The 15,631-nt window shown below is 31.2% G+C and overlaps 1 protein-coding gene across 9 annotated transcripts in view; it reads right to left on the bottom strand.

The window, feature by feature from the left end:
- LOC129989148 (monocarboxylate transporter 9-like) overlaps nt 1-15,631 on the bottom strand; it is a 54,910-nt gene continuing 39,279 nt past the window's right edge. For all 9 annotated transcript variants that reach the window (XM_056097486.1, XM_056097490.1, XM_056097487.1 and 6 more), the window contains 3 exons: nt 13,712-13,855; nt 11,701-12,891; nt 1-300 (listed from right to left, as the gene is read on the bottom strand). In XM_056097486.1, the coding sequence (XP_055953461.1) occupies nt 137-300; nt 11,701-12,891; nt 13,712-13,855 (1,499 nt within the window). In that variant the 3' untranslated portion in view covers nt 1-136. The remainder of the gene's footprint in view (nt 301-11,700; nt 12,892-13,711; nt 13,856-15,631) is intronic.

The following is a 15,631-nucleotide window of genomic DNA, read 5'->3' as shown; positions in this document are numbered from 1 at the left end:
TTCTGATTATCTAACAAAACATTTATTTTGCGTTTATGATATGGTTAAATTATTTATAATACATAATGTGTGTAAAAGCGTTAAAAACCAGTTCCTTTATGAATGTAATGAATGGAGGCATGGTAGAAATTTCATGTTATGTTTTTCCTTTTTCTTGGCTTTCTTTATTCCTGTGTTTCCTCTTTTCTCTGATCCTTGTGGCGAAAGGAATCGACAGCGACATGGCGCAGCACATTAAACAGACAGCTGTCAGCATGTATAGAATTCCATTGTAAGAACCTTTTGTTCCTCGAAAGAAACCTGAAAAGAGTTTCAAAAAAATATAAATTACAATCGTAGCAGGGATAATGAACTGTAAAATTTTACATTTTATCAATCATATAAAGTCGAAATTTTAGTTTCTTGTATATGAACTGTTGAGGAAGTATTGCAGTCGACAAAATAATATATCCGCGTTTCAGACATCTCTGGATTCGAAAAACAATTTTTTGGCATTATGTCGATCAGTCTGCCTATTTGAAAACACGATAACTGAAAAACGCTTTGAACTAGACGGATGAAACATCATACTTGCATATAGTAAAATTATGAGCATTATGCAAATGTGCTTTCCATATCAATCAATCAACTTCTGAGATCAAATTATCCAGCACTTGATAAATCAATAAGTCAAGTTACTTGTGTAATTTTGGGAATTATTTTTAAAAATATACAATGTTATTTCATTCAGTGAACTCCTCGTCCGTTTTCTTTTAATCCGGCGTTATATATTCACTAGTGGAACTTATGTGCTCATGATAGTTATGTGGAAACAAAAGTGATCCAGACCATCCCTATGACAAAAAAAATTCTTCAATTTCACCAAGCCCAGCTTATGAATTTTCCCGGCCCGAGGCCAGAATAATACTCAAAATTCAGGATACGAATAAGGAAATTTTAAATCTTCTACAGAAATGTTATAATCATGATCTGATACATGATATCATTATTGTCTGTCAAGTATGTCTTTAAAACCTTTTATTGGCTATTATTTCTTTGTGGATTTTATGTGCGCGTTATATGTTATCTCTTAATTTTTTTTTCTTTATTCCAGTGGTGCTGGAGGTGCAGTTGTAAATCTTATCATACTGTCTCTCTCGCCATATTAACAAGTTTTTGAATTGAAAGTAAAAATCTCCTTTTATTTCTTATCATTTGATTTTACATTTTACTTTACCTTAATAATATGCTAAAATCTACTTTGGGACCTTTTACAGGTTTCTTCCAGGTTAAATTTAGCTTAGTTTAATCAAATTAACACCTAGTTTTAATGATATATAATTGATACGAATTTACCATAAGTTTAAGCTGGTTCATTTCAATTTTTTAATAAGTGAACTGTAATATTATTTAAAATCAAACGACAATTCGAAAGCCAACTTTATATTTCATCGAGGTTCACCGACCCCGCAACGACTCAGTACGAAACTGTTTTGAAAACTCATCCCATGTCAGCAGGGTTACAATAAATTTTATCGCTGAAGCCAAGTCAGCGCATGGTTGCAACATTCTTTAACTAAAGGTGCCAACGAAACGGTAACAATAGTCATTTTGGGATTAATCAAATCATTTAAAGTAGTGGTCCGATGACGAGACACTTTACCTTTGAAGCTTTCTTAATTCATCAGTGTATAAGTTTTTTTCCCAAAAAATCAATAATACTCATTATTTTCTCAAACCCAGCTATTATTAAACCTTTTTCTTACTGATTTAAACAATTCTTGTGTTGCATTCATTAGAACATTGCATGAATGATTTTGTGTTTAAGAATCTTTTTTAAACAAAGGTGTGAATTTGTTTACAAGCTTACTTCTTAATCTGAAACTAAAACTGGATTTTAAAAAATTTAGATAATAACTTGTTATTTCAAAAAAAAAAAATATATCATAGAAAATCAGTTTTAACATTTCATTTTGTGGATTTGAATAGCTCACTACTGAATTAAAGATTGAACTATTGGATTTTAAATTATCTTAAATCTGTGCTTAATATGGCAATGAACTTCATAATCAACCAAAATGCACTTAGATAAAAAGTAATATTTAATGTGGATTTTTTAATCTTTTTTTAGTGTATATTCCAATTGAATCCCAGGGGAAACGTCTTGACAGTTTGTACTCTTTATTATAAAGGCATAATATTTTCCTACACACTTCCACGTTTCTTAAAACAAAAGCAGAATAATTTAATTATGATTGTAATCATAAAAATCAAACATATACACTTCAGTATTATCGATCATCAAAATTTAAAAGTAAGAACTAAAAACAAATTTTAATAAAATCGACAAATTCTAAGCATGCTTAATTCATGATATAAATTTTCATAAACCTAAACATGTTAGATTTATAGAAAATACTGAGCATCCAAATTTATGCAAAATTCGCCACTGTCTTATTATTACATTTGAAAATATTATAAATATATATACCCTTTTTATTAATTTAACATGTTTTAATTTAATTATGCAAAATTCGTTAAATAAACTCATGAATTAGGTAGTCATAAATCCAAGCAGATCATATTCACTCAAAATTCAAAGCATTCTAAATTTATACGAAATTGCACTATAAATAAAATGCATTATTATTCAATAGAATATAACAGCAAAAAATATTTGGTTTTTTTTATATATATGACCGATTCGATTCTAGAAACAAACAATTAACCTGAATTCAAAGATTTTTTTATGTACCTTCTACTCAGAATTTCTCATGTATAACGCAATCAAAATTAGAATTTATATATTCTTGACAGGCACGCGACTGTTCAGTTGATTAGAATAATTGAGCGATAAAACATTTAACGAAAGCAGTACTTGGAATAGAGTGTATCGTCGTGGTCAAAGTATAGAGTATTGTATTGTAATCAATAGTATCAATCGAGTATAGAGTGCAATCAATAGTATCAATCGAGTATAGAGTGCAATCAATAGTATATAGTATTGTAATCAATAGTATCAATCAATCAATAGTTTAGAGTATAGTATTGTAATCAATAGTATCAATCAATCAATAGTTTAGAGTATAGTATTGTAATCAATAGTATCAATCAATCAATCAATAGTATAGAGTGCATCGTCGTGGTCAAAGGATACAGATCTAGGGAAAAAAGCCATAAAGTAAGAAATGGGGATTTCTGGAAATGACCAGAAAGACATCGTAAGAGATACAATATGGAAGAGGAAATTCTAGAGATATGGTCACCAGTTTTGGAATATTTTATAATTTAGCATGGTTAGATTTATAGATATTCAGGACAAATTAAACAAATTAAAATTTTATAAATTTAGATAAAAAATTAGTTTTCATTTTCTTTTTTAACATCTTTTCTTTACGCCATGGAATATCCCCAAACTGGGAATTTCTAGGATTTCTTGTCAATTAAATGGGTAAACGTACAAAAATTTATTAAGAAACAAATATTATTTTAAGTTTACATATATTACACAACAACTATATACTAAATAATAATGAAGAAAAGGAATGTTTAATGAGGAAAATAGGTCCAAGAATTTTGATGAAGTCTATAATTCTGGGAGAAAGGCTTGATTGAGGAAGGAGAAAAAAAATTTATTCAGGATTTCGGTCTGGGGAAATCAAATCTTCGTTATCTAGTAGAAACCGCACAAGATTTCTAATTTTGATTTTGGACATTTTATTTATCATCACATTGATCCTAGCGAATGAAGTTATTCATCTGTTATATGATGTTATTCATCTGTTATTCTGCAGTTATGCTTAAATTTAGCATGCTGGTCATGTTCATAACTGATTTAGCATAAGTAGCATATTTTCGATTAGGCAGACAGCTGCTTAAAGCCTCTAGGATGAGAGAGAACATTCAAGCAAATTATTTAAAAAAATTATCAGTTCAGTTGCCAAATAAATAAACTTGAGACAAATGCAAATTGTCTGAATTATAAACTATTAAGATAATACTAACTCTTTGTCATAATTAGACAATTCTTTATCTGTTTCATTATGTTCATTTTGTTATTACAATGTTTATATTCACTGGGTTTCTGTTTAAATAGTATTATGTTTAAACGCGGATGCTATGCAATCATGAGTCATCACAAATAAATGATAAAATAATGTGGACATTTTCACATAATTGCTAACTTAACTAATTAACCTAAAAGATCGTTGACATAGTGAATAAGTGGTAAATGAATGAAATGTGAAATTTACTGATTGTCCCACAAATGACATGTATTCTCAAAATCAATTTTAAAAAAAGGAATGCGACAGAAATGTATCATTATGCTTGCTACTTTGCATTTGAAAAATCGGAGAATGTTGTGCCACCAAATTTCAAATTTAATTAGTATGGCTACTGACGGGTGCCGCTTCAAAATAGGAAATATATAAAAAAACGGTATAAAAATGCCACAAGGAATACTACAAAAAAATTAAATAATGATGTTTTAATATAAATCCCATTTGAAGGAAATAAAGTGGCACAGGCTGAAACAAAAATTGGTCAAAAATTGTCTGTTGGAATTGTCTCACATGCAGTACAGATGTGTTGTTTCATTTCCGCAATTCTTTGATGAGTTTCATGTCACATGGCGTCAAATCTGGTGAATAAGGCTACATGTCACGTCCTGTATGCATGCTGTAATCCAAGGCAATTTACAGGATCATTGAAATGTTCTCTAGAGAATAAAATACTGCAGTCTTTCGATGTGGACGAGCACCATCTTGCATGAACCAAGAAGCATTCGGATGGTCCTTCAAAGTAGTATGAATAGCAACAAATTCTTCCAGATTCCCAAGATATCGTGCATCATTTATTAGTTTCTCTCGAAAAACAGGGTCAATTATTCTTCTGGAGGAAGCCATGGCCAGATCAGGATTTTTAGGGAATACAGGGATGAAGATTCAGAAATATGAAGATTTTTAGCTCCCCAAATTCTCGAAATTTGCTTGTTGACATAGGTAGTGAAGGTAAAGATACGCTTCATCCGAGAATCATATGATGCTAATATCGAATTCACCCTCATCCACAAGCTACGCCATATCGTTCATTGAATTCTAGCTTGCATTAATGACATTCGGTCTCAGGGGTTGGCGAATCTGGATCTTGTGCAGGAATATTTCAAGGCTGTAAAGCATGAGACGTTGCTTGGTCATTCTTCGGAGTTCAGAACGAGATACAACACGTCGTACGGAAACCCGGTGCCAATGTAGGATAATCTATTGTACGATTTCAGCATTCGATTCTGTAAATGAAATGGGTGGAAGGCCGACATTTTCCAATATGGTTTATGTTCCCCATTTTTCTAATTTTTGGAATAGAGCTTTTATTGCACTGTCTGGTGGTCCGCGCCGCAGACGAGATTTTCTTTTCAAACTGCACCTCGTGTAAACAAAACTGTGTTTCAGGCGATGGAACTCCAAAACAAGAAATATTCGCTGCTCCAAGGAAAGTAAATTCATTTTGGCATAGAAAACTTGCAATATGAACGATACAAGCTATCAGCTTGACAAAGTACTGAAAGGCGATCTCAAGTACTTAGTTTTAATTATAACTGTTGCAGATTGCCTGAAGCGCCACCTGTCGTTGGATATAATAACTAAAGTTGCAATTTGGTGGAACAAAATTTCTTGATTCCCAAAGTGTAATGCCACATACCAATACATCTCTATGCATTCCGTCTTTTTTTAAAAACTGATTTTCTTGGTGCAGCGAATGAATTTAAAAAACCACATAATCAAAATTCGAATTAAAAATTATATGATTATTATAAAATTACTGCTACTATAACGCAAATTCATTTAAAAGTAATAATTTTAAAATTCTATAAAAACTATATTACTAGACTGTATTGAAAAACAGTAAATGAATTTTAAAACTTCTAGAGAAACCCAGGGGAAGTGTTCCCTACAAACTTACTCGCATATTGTTTAATAAAGAGGTTATCCCAGATAACGCCTTGCTTGGCACTGGCGAACAATAGCTACAAAATATTAAACTTTGGAGGGAATTGAGCATTTTTACTGAATCTATCGGGTCATTCTTGGCGATTAAACCTTGGAAAGTAATTAAACGAAACCTAAAAACGAATTTGGGTTTAAGACACGTTCTTCACAACAGATTGAAATAAAAATCTCACATAAAACTAAACTTGTAGTAAAAAAAACACTTACTCAATTTGATACATTTAAGTTATCCGTTTTTGAGTTATCGTATTTAAATGTTTCAGAAAGTAGAAACCCAGAGAAAGTCTACACCTAATTGAATATAGCTCAAAAATTGAAAGATATTTACTTTATAAATGTTAAATCTGCGTTCCAAATTTTATCTATCGTTTCTCTCTTCGTTTTGTAATGATCGTGCTCAACTATATTCGAACAGTTGGACAGACAAACTTTATCTGAACGGATTTTACTTAAAATTTAATAGAAATCTACAAATTTGATATAAAGACCTATACCAAATTTCACCCATCTAGATCACAACATTTTTTGAGTTATCTTTGTCACATATACACATTTCGAAATTAGGGAGTTCTAAAACGTGGAATTATTTTTTCACGAATATTAGACGACTTTGAATGTTTCCAAGATTGCTATACTTTTTCTTTACTTTGCATATAGGAAAGTAAAAAGCTAGAAAAATCGTATTATTACCCATCTGAAAAATTAATTATTCATTTTCTTATTCTATGCTATTTTTGTACATACAAATAGGTGTTTAATTAAAGAAAATTTTAATCTCATTCGATGTATGGATTACATTATGAGTATTAAATACGGCTTTATGAATCAAATTAAGTTTATTGAATGCTCTTTCTACTATTACTTTGTTAAACGGAAAAAAGATCGCAGTTTTTCTATGGAATCCATTATATCTTTAAAGAAAAAAATAATGGCATCTTCATATTCGTCATAATATCTTAAATTAGTGCCACATAATATGACTTCTCCTTATTCATCCATTGAAGGAAAAGTTTGTCTCAGCAGTAATGAAGAAATAATGACTGAATCAGAAAATCTGCAAATGTTATGAAGAGAGGAATGAACTGTGACTGAAATAGTGCGTCATATAAACGAATTTTATCATTAAAAAAAGATAACGACATTTATCGACTTATTCGCATTAGAAAGTTAGGAAAAAATCTGGGCATTGAGTAAACGACGTTTAAATACAAACAAGGCATAAACGGTGCTTTATTGAAACAAGAATTTCAACTCAACATTTTAAAATCAGAGCTGCTAACTCTCCAAATCTTACTTGCATATTCCTTAATATAAAACAGAAAATTTTTTCTTCTAAGCTTAATTTTATCATATATATTGACAATATGAGTGCTTTAGAAGCTCTTGCTCATTTTCACAACCAGTTGCATCCAGTCGCTATCGAAATATTATTTAACTGGCAGCTTCTATAAAACTGGGTTTTAATATTCTTTTCTGCTATGTTCCAGGTCATGTGGATATTTCGGGCAATGAAAGAGCTTATTTTGCAGCTAAATCTGCGTCAACATTTCTGCCAGAGACACTCCCATATTGTGACACTAAAAGATCATTTGTTTGTCGACTTTTTACTGCTTGACAAGAATCATGGGATCGGCAGATCCAAAACAAACTACATTCAAAAAAATCCACAATTGGTTTTTGCCCTGTACGTACAATACCAGAGGTTGATTCAAATTGACTCTCCTCCATATAGGACACACTCGCTATACCCACCATCATCTCATCTTCGGCGAAAGGGTATCACTTGTCATATTGCTTTTAGCGTTAAACATATTTTAATTGAATATCCCGATTTTAATGTTCATCGTCGTAATTTTTTCTACCCGTCTTCTCTTAAATTACAAGACCCGATGGGTGAAACATACCATCTAAATATTTTTAAGTTTTTAAAAACCATTGGCTTTTATACTTGTATTAGGTAATTTTTGACTTCTGTTCATGTTTTACCTTCTACTTTGCTTCATTGCAACGCTTTCATCGCATCAGTATTTCATTTAAATTTATTCACATTTTTGCACGTTAATTTTTTTTTTTTTTTTTGCATTTCTATGTTGATTCCTTTTGCTTTTATATTTTAATATGTGAGCTTTATTGTCTGCTGTATTTTCCTATCATTTGCTTGGCGCAATGTGGCCAAACAGAACTTTTGCGCCAAAAATACCGGAACAACCAACCAGCCAACCTAAATAAAAATATTATCTTCCTTTTCCCCAAATAGAAGTAAGGACTTTGGACAAGGCCATGAATGCTCATTTTTTTTTTTTTTTTTCAGAATCCTGGACATGAGCATTTTTTTCTTTGTAGTATAGTAAAGAAATTCGACGGTGCATTTCGAAAAACTTTTTTTTCTACCTTTTCAAACTGAAATTTGATTTTAAAAAAACTCAAATTGTAATAACAAAATTACATACAAATTTTCATTTATCTAATTTGCATTTTGGGGTTATCGCATTTATATATACAAGGTTGTAAAATCGATAGACAGTCGATTGTAAGGTAAGGTTGTAAAATCGATAGACTTAATAGGATTTCGTTCAAAATTTGATTAAAAACTGTTGCGGCGGTCCGGTCATTCAGTTTTTGTTATCCGTGTGCCTTCGGGAGGGTCGGAGAGTCAGTGATATAACTTATCTAAATGGATGCATTTTGAATTATCATGTTTGAATATCGTGCATATGAAAACTCAGAACAGATGGTCAATCTCTGGTCAAATCTGGAACAAAATTCGATACGGATCCAAATATGATGCTAAATATATGTGCCAAGTTTTATCCTCATAGTTTTTTACATTTTATAGTTATCGTGTTTTCTTATAGTCGGAGAGACAGGCAGACAATTTTTATGAATAGATTTTGTTCAAAATTTGACAAAAATCTATAAATGTGTTTTAAAAATCACTTCTAAATTTCATCCATGTAGCTCAGAGTATTGAGCTACAGAACATTTATGAGTTATCGTAGTTGCACATAGATAGATAGATAGAGCAATAGACAAAGAGAAATAATTCTAACCAATGGTAGTGGTCTATCAGAAACTTTCTCACATGCTATCCAATAAATTTACTCATGTATTATCAACTGCTTACCAATGGCGAACAGTAGCGAGCTTTGTCTATAGTAGCGTCTATAACTTATAGTTTGAACAGTAGCGACCTACAACTTATAGTTTGAACAGTAGCGACCTATAAGCGTGCTATCTTTGGAGATTAATTCTTGGGTTTGGTTTGGTTTAGTTTAGTTTAGTTTAGTTATATTAACATCCCGTTGTAAAGCAACACTAGGGCTATTTTGGGACGGGCCTCGTCATTCTGAACCGCGGTCAGATAACGAGGACGACACCTGAGCTGACACACCCCTCTCCACACCACACCACACCAGCGGGAGGACGTTTGGCATGACGGATTTAACGTGCAACAGACCCCCTTACACGACGGTTCTTCGGTGGAATCGGGTCTCGAACGTGAATCCCTCCGGTTCCGAAGGCGAAACCTTACCACCAGGCCACCGCGGCCTTAGATACAGTTAATACATCTGGGGATGTGGTCTCCACGAAACTTTATCGCATAATCTCCAATAAATGTATATACGTATTATTATCTGGCGAACAATAGTTAATAATTTAACATATTTGATTTAAAATGTGATAAGAATCTACATTTTAGATACTAAATCTGTGTATCAAATTTTGTTTATCTAACTCTTTAAGTTTTAAAGCGATCAGGCTCAGTTGACCTTGAAAACAAACATCCTGTAAATGGATTTCGTTCAACATTTAACGAAAATCTACAAATTTTGTCAAAAATTCAAGCATGAAATCGCATTTATCTAGCTTAAATCGTGTTTTAATAACCGTGTTTGCAGAAATGCGAAGAGGGATTTGATTCAAAAATGTGTTTTTCAAATTCTGGGAGGACTGAAATGTGGAGATTCATCAAAATTTCGAGAACGATTTATTATATTATATATTTGACAATTGCAATGTTTTATATACTTTTTTTATAAGAGAAAGTAAAGTTCGTAAATATACTTTGTAGAATCTCAACAAGCACATTCGTTTTTATTCATTATTAAGGGATAAAATATTCCTCCCTGGTTAAGCAGCATTTAAGCGAAAAACTGCATGAAAAGAATAAAAGACTTCCGATTATTACAGAATACTTCAACCTATCAGAACAAACGGAACATGAGACGGAACAAATTTTATTATAATCCATTATAAACATTTTTAAATTATGAATAAGAATGTTGTAATAAAGAATTTGTAAGAACATTCTTATTTTAACTACACATTGTTTTCAAAATATGATTCGGGAAAAGATATATTTGACCTTCTGTATCTCTTGAAAAACGGTAAAACAAATAAAAACATAAGAAAATGTTATTTGTATAACAATAAATAAAAGCTATCAAGGAACTAATAATATAGGATCAAAATTTTATATATATATATATATATTCTTTTATGATATAAAAGCAGTAATAACAATAAACAAGTAATATATAAAACAAAATATTTTAAGTCAATTTCTACTTAGGTCAACAATTTTTTTTTATTATTTTAGTTACTTTTTATTAAATAATTACAAAATTGGTGACAAACTTTGCGACATGGCGACGGATTTGGCGACCAAATAGAAATTACTGGACAAATTTAATTAATGAATTAATATTTGAAAAAACTGTATTAACATCAAGTGTCATCCACTACAAGTTTTAAAAACAATGTATTTGAACTTGAGTGGTTAAATAAAAAGTATTTTATTAACGATTGAAAATTTGAACAAGATATATATATATATAGGGAGAGAGGGAGAGAGTGAGCTAATAGTAGGAATAGAAAAGAGAACACGGTCTTCCAGATTTCCTACTTTTTTTTTAAACTAGTGGATTGGTTTCACCGAAACTTTCCCGCAAATTCTGTAATAAATATGCTTGTGTATGATTAACCGCAAACCTCTCGAGAGCAATAGCTACGAAAAACTCTACTTGTATACAATCTTTAGCAATTTAATCGCTGGAATGTGTCTAATACACAAGTATGTGTATTAACCACAAATGTGTATAGTGGATATCTTTTTCTACGACTGAGTGAAACTAAAATTTGACAAAGAACAAACTGAAATCACAAAATCGCATACAAAATTTCATAATATTTAAAGGTTGCGTCTTTGATAGGTATCTAAATATCATATATTACATTTCTGCACCAAATTTTATCTATTCAGTTGTCTTCATTATGTTAACTTATATTCGGATACTCGAAAAGACTTCCTCTGAATTTATTTCCTACAAACTTTGGTAAAAATGTACAAATTTGGTGTAAAACGAGATGCTAAATCTCATTTGTCTAGCTTGAAGCGTTTTTGAATTACCGTGTTCACGGTGAAAAAATTCTCTTTATATACAAAAAAAAAAGTAAAAAAAGGGAATATTTTCTGAAATTTCATTTTTTTTTAAGTAGAAATGTTTTATTAATAGAAATAGAAAAAATAATTCTGAAAATATCAAAATATTACACTTTCATGGATAATACACGTTTATACAAAACAGAATTAATTCCAGTCCCCCAGTAAGAGAGTGAACAATCTGTTACAAAATTCCACTTATATCACCATGAAAATATTAAGCTAAACAAGAAGGTATAAAAAAAACGGAGTGTTTTTCTGGTTACTTACCTATTAAAGATGACTGTGTTAGACTCATTGGAGCGTATAAAACAAATCTTGAAGCTAACGCCATTGTTATCTTTTCTTTTTCTATATGGTTAGACACAACTCCAGGACAAACAATTAGAAGCCCTCCTAAAAAGAGTCCTATAAAAAACGCTGCACACATAATTAAGATGAAACCTTTCAAAAAGACTAATGCCGTCAATATAATCCCTAGGCTGAAATAACATAACGCGGAAAAAGATACCGTCGACATGTAGCCACTGTCTGTCACCCATCCAAGTCCAAAGCGTCCAATCATATCAGATATGGAAAGGCACATCAAAATGTATATTTCCTCATTGGACGTGACGCCTGCGTCTCTGGACAAATCAACAATGATGGTCATAATCATAGTTCCAATGAAGATGAAGGAACTTTGGGTGAGAAGCATGAGAATGAAGGCTGGATCGTAGAATACTCGAAAGGAACTGAATGCAGAAGATTTTGAAGATTCTTTTGTGAAAGGCTTTTCTGTTCCATTGCACTGTATGGTTGATAAGGCTGATTCACTGTTTTGACATTTATTATCACTCCGGATATAATTTGGATTTATTACCATTGTTTGAGGTGCAATAATTGCATTCAAATGTTGCTCTTGAAGCACATAATTTGATTTGCTGTCAACAGATTCCGAATCAGCAATTCTTCCATTATGAGCATGAGTGCACCTTTCAGTATTTTCTTCAGGTGCCAAATTATTGTACAAAGATTTGTCTTCGTTTAGCGTTTCCAGTTTTGTTACGGAAATCATATTTGGTCCATTCAAAATATGTGTCGAATTGACTTGTAATGATTTATCACACACTTCTAAATTAAAAGATTTATTATAAATTCCATTTACTGTTGGAAATAGTACTGCATCGCTAGAACCATTATGAACCCAAATAGGTTTATGTGCAGATTTTTCGGAAGGTTTGGTGGCAGATATCTTCAACAGCATTGCTGCAGGCACACTGTGAAGCATCAGTCCAGATAAAATCAGAAATAGTCCAGATGTACCAAATGCATTCAAAAGAATCTTCACGAGAATTGGCAATATGAAACCAGCAACACATTCACCACCAAAAGCTATTCCATTTGCATTGGAGAGATGCTTGTCAAAATGTTGATTCAGCACCACTGGTATCAGCACTGAGCCCATTCCAAAACCTAAACCTAGGAGAAAATAGAATAGAATGTGTAAAAGTGGAATTTTATAATTCTTATTCATTCTGAATCATAAAAGGGGAACAATACGTGTTTGAAGGTTAACCCATTAAACCTTCGATATGAACGTATTGAAGGTTCTAATGTAATTCAAAACCGTAAACCTACCTATTATTAAGACCTGACAGATAAAATAAAATGAGCAATAGAAAATGAAAGCAACATGTAAATAATGGTCAACTGGAAACAATTATTATTTTTACTTGCTTAATATATATTGACTTCATGTACATTATAGCTGAAACTCAAAGAAAATTTAACACTTTATATCCTGAATTCACTTACCGGAAACTTTTCAGTTTTATTCTTTCTTCATTAGATAAGTTTTTGTACAGAACAAACCCAAAGAAGCATGTAGAAAAACATTTTTACTTAATTAGAAAATCTTAATTTAATTACTAAAGGTACTTGTCGGTTTAACGGCGATCAACAAGCGCCAAGAAAATATTAAGCCACTTTGGCGATTTCAATCGTCAAACTATATAGCATGTGATTCGCGACTTGGGCATATTTTTACAATTTGGCGAAATTTTTTCTTGTCACTTTTCGGTCGCCGTTAAAATCTAATTGAACCTTACTAATTAAAGCATTTTTATCTCTACCTTCAACTGACATGTAATGTTTGTTGATAAAAAGAATCTCAAATGAACATATACAGCCACTTGAACCATTTCACATTTAACATATCCATTTCCAAAACGTTTTACAAAATACAATTACAAATTAACAAATCAAACGTTATTAGAGAATATGTAGTACATCTACTTACCAAACACACCTCCCCATAGCACTGTTACTGTGATAATGTCTTCAGCCAAAAAGCAAGCTGCCATTCCGAGTGATGCTAAAACGCATCCAAAAATAGTCACTCTTTCCAGTCCAACTTTTCGTCCTAGGAAGCCGACAAAAGGACCTATAAGTTGAAGAGACAAAATTAGAAAGGTAATAAATTTTATATTACTTTTTATCTCAAGCAAAATCACAGAAAGTAATTTACATAAAATATCAACAAAAATTCTTTTGCATAACCTTCTTGTTGCGTACAGCCGACCACCCCGCCACCACTGAACGTAGCAGTATCGGCAGGATTTGTTGTGGCCGACTGCTATCTTGAGTATTGTCCATCCTTGCATTGACCGATTTGTCAAACTGACATTCTCCTCGAGTTAATTGGCCACAAAGTGGTCAATTATTGTCCTTCTTCCTTATCTACAAATTCTCAAATAGTTGGTAAAAAACAGACAATTTTTGACATCATGTCCTTCAGAGTTTTAAGATTACCTGGTACCATCAGTACTGTACTTAAGTCATTATTTATAATTTTCAGATTTTTTCTTAACTCCGAGATTTCAATACATTCCTTTAAATAGTGGTAAACAGTACCGATTCCTCCACAAATGCATTTATTGTCCTGCATTCTTCCAAATCTTTGGAAGTATGCAGGAAATCTCCCATGTCCTGTCTTTTGCATAACCAAAATTATTTTGAAAGAATTATTTCTTTCCAAATTCTCGACATAATGAAATTGTTCAACTGTTAGTTCCAAATTATCGACATAATGAAAGTTTTCAACTGTTAGTTTCAAATTATCGACATAATGAAAGTTTTCAACTGTTAGTTTCAAATTATCGACATAATGAAATTTTTCAACTGTTAGTTCCAAATTATCGACATAATGAAATTTTTCAACTGTTAGTTCCAAATTATCGACATAATGAAATTTTTCAACTGTTAGTTCCAAATTATCGACATAATGAAATTTTTCAACTGTTAGTTCCAAATTATCGACATAATGAAATTTTTCAACTGTTAGTTCCAAATTATCGACATAATGAAATTTTTCAACTGTTAGTTCCAAATTATCGACATAATGAAATTTTTCAACTGTTAGTTCCAAATTATCGACATAATGAAATTTTTCAACTGTTAGTTCCAAATTATCGACATAATGAAATTTTTCAACTGTTAGTTCCAAATTATCGACATAATGAAATTTTTCAACTGTTAGTTCCAAATTATCGACATAATGAAATTTTTCAACTGTTAGTTCCAAATTATCGACATAATGAAATTTTTCAACTGTTAGTTCCAAATTATCGACATAATGAAATTTTTCAACTGTTAGTTCCAAATTATCGACTTAATGAAATTTTTCAACTGTTAGTTCCAAATTATCGACATAATGAAATTTTTCAACTGTTAGTTCCAAATTATCGACATAATGAAATTTTTCAACTGTTAGTTCCAAATTATCGACATAATGAAATTTTTCAACTGTTAGTTCCAAATTATCGACATAATGAAATTTTTCAACTGTTAGTTCCAAATTATCGACAACTAATTGTTCAGCTATGAAATTGTTCTATTGCAACCAAGTTTAAGTAATTTCGACATAAGTTTATTTTTCTGCTTATATTTTTTTTTTCACAAAATAATTAAAATTCTAGCCTAAGAAATAGATTTCTTTTCGTTAAATTTGAATTATTTTTTATCGCTAATAATATAGAAATGTCAAAACTGTCTTAACTAGAAATGCACAAATATAATGGTACTTTTCTGTGAGCAATAATCGTCTAATTGTGTGCATATCCACATTTTAAAGAACCTAATACCCCAATTTTTTAGAGAAAATTTTTTTATTTCACAGTATGCAACAGCTGTACATGACGCATTTGAAGTATAACAAAAA

The sequence above is a fragment of the Argiope bruennichi genome, chromosome 10, assembly GCF_947563725.1.
Source record: "Argiope bruennichi chromosome 10, qqArgBrue1.1, whole genome shotgun sequence".
NCBI classification, from domain to species: Eukaryota; Metazoa; Arthropoda; class Arachnida; order Araneae; family Araneidae; genus Argiope; species Argiope bruennichi.
This window is presented reverse-complemented; position numbering and strand designations above follow the sequence as displayed.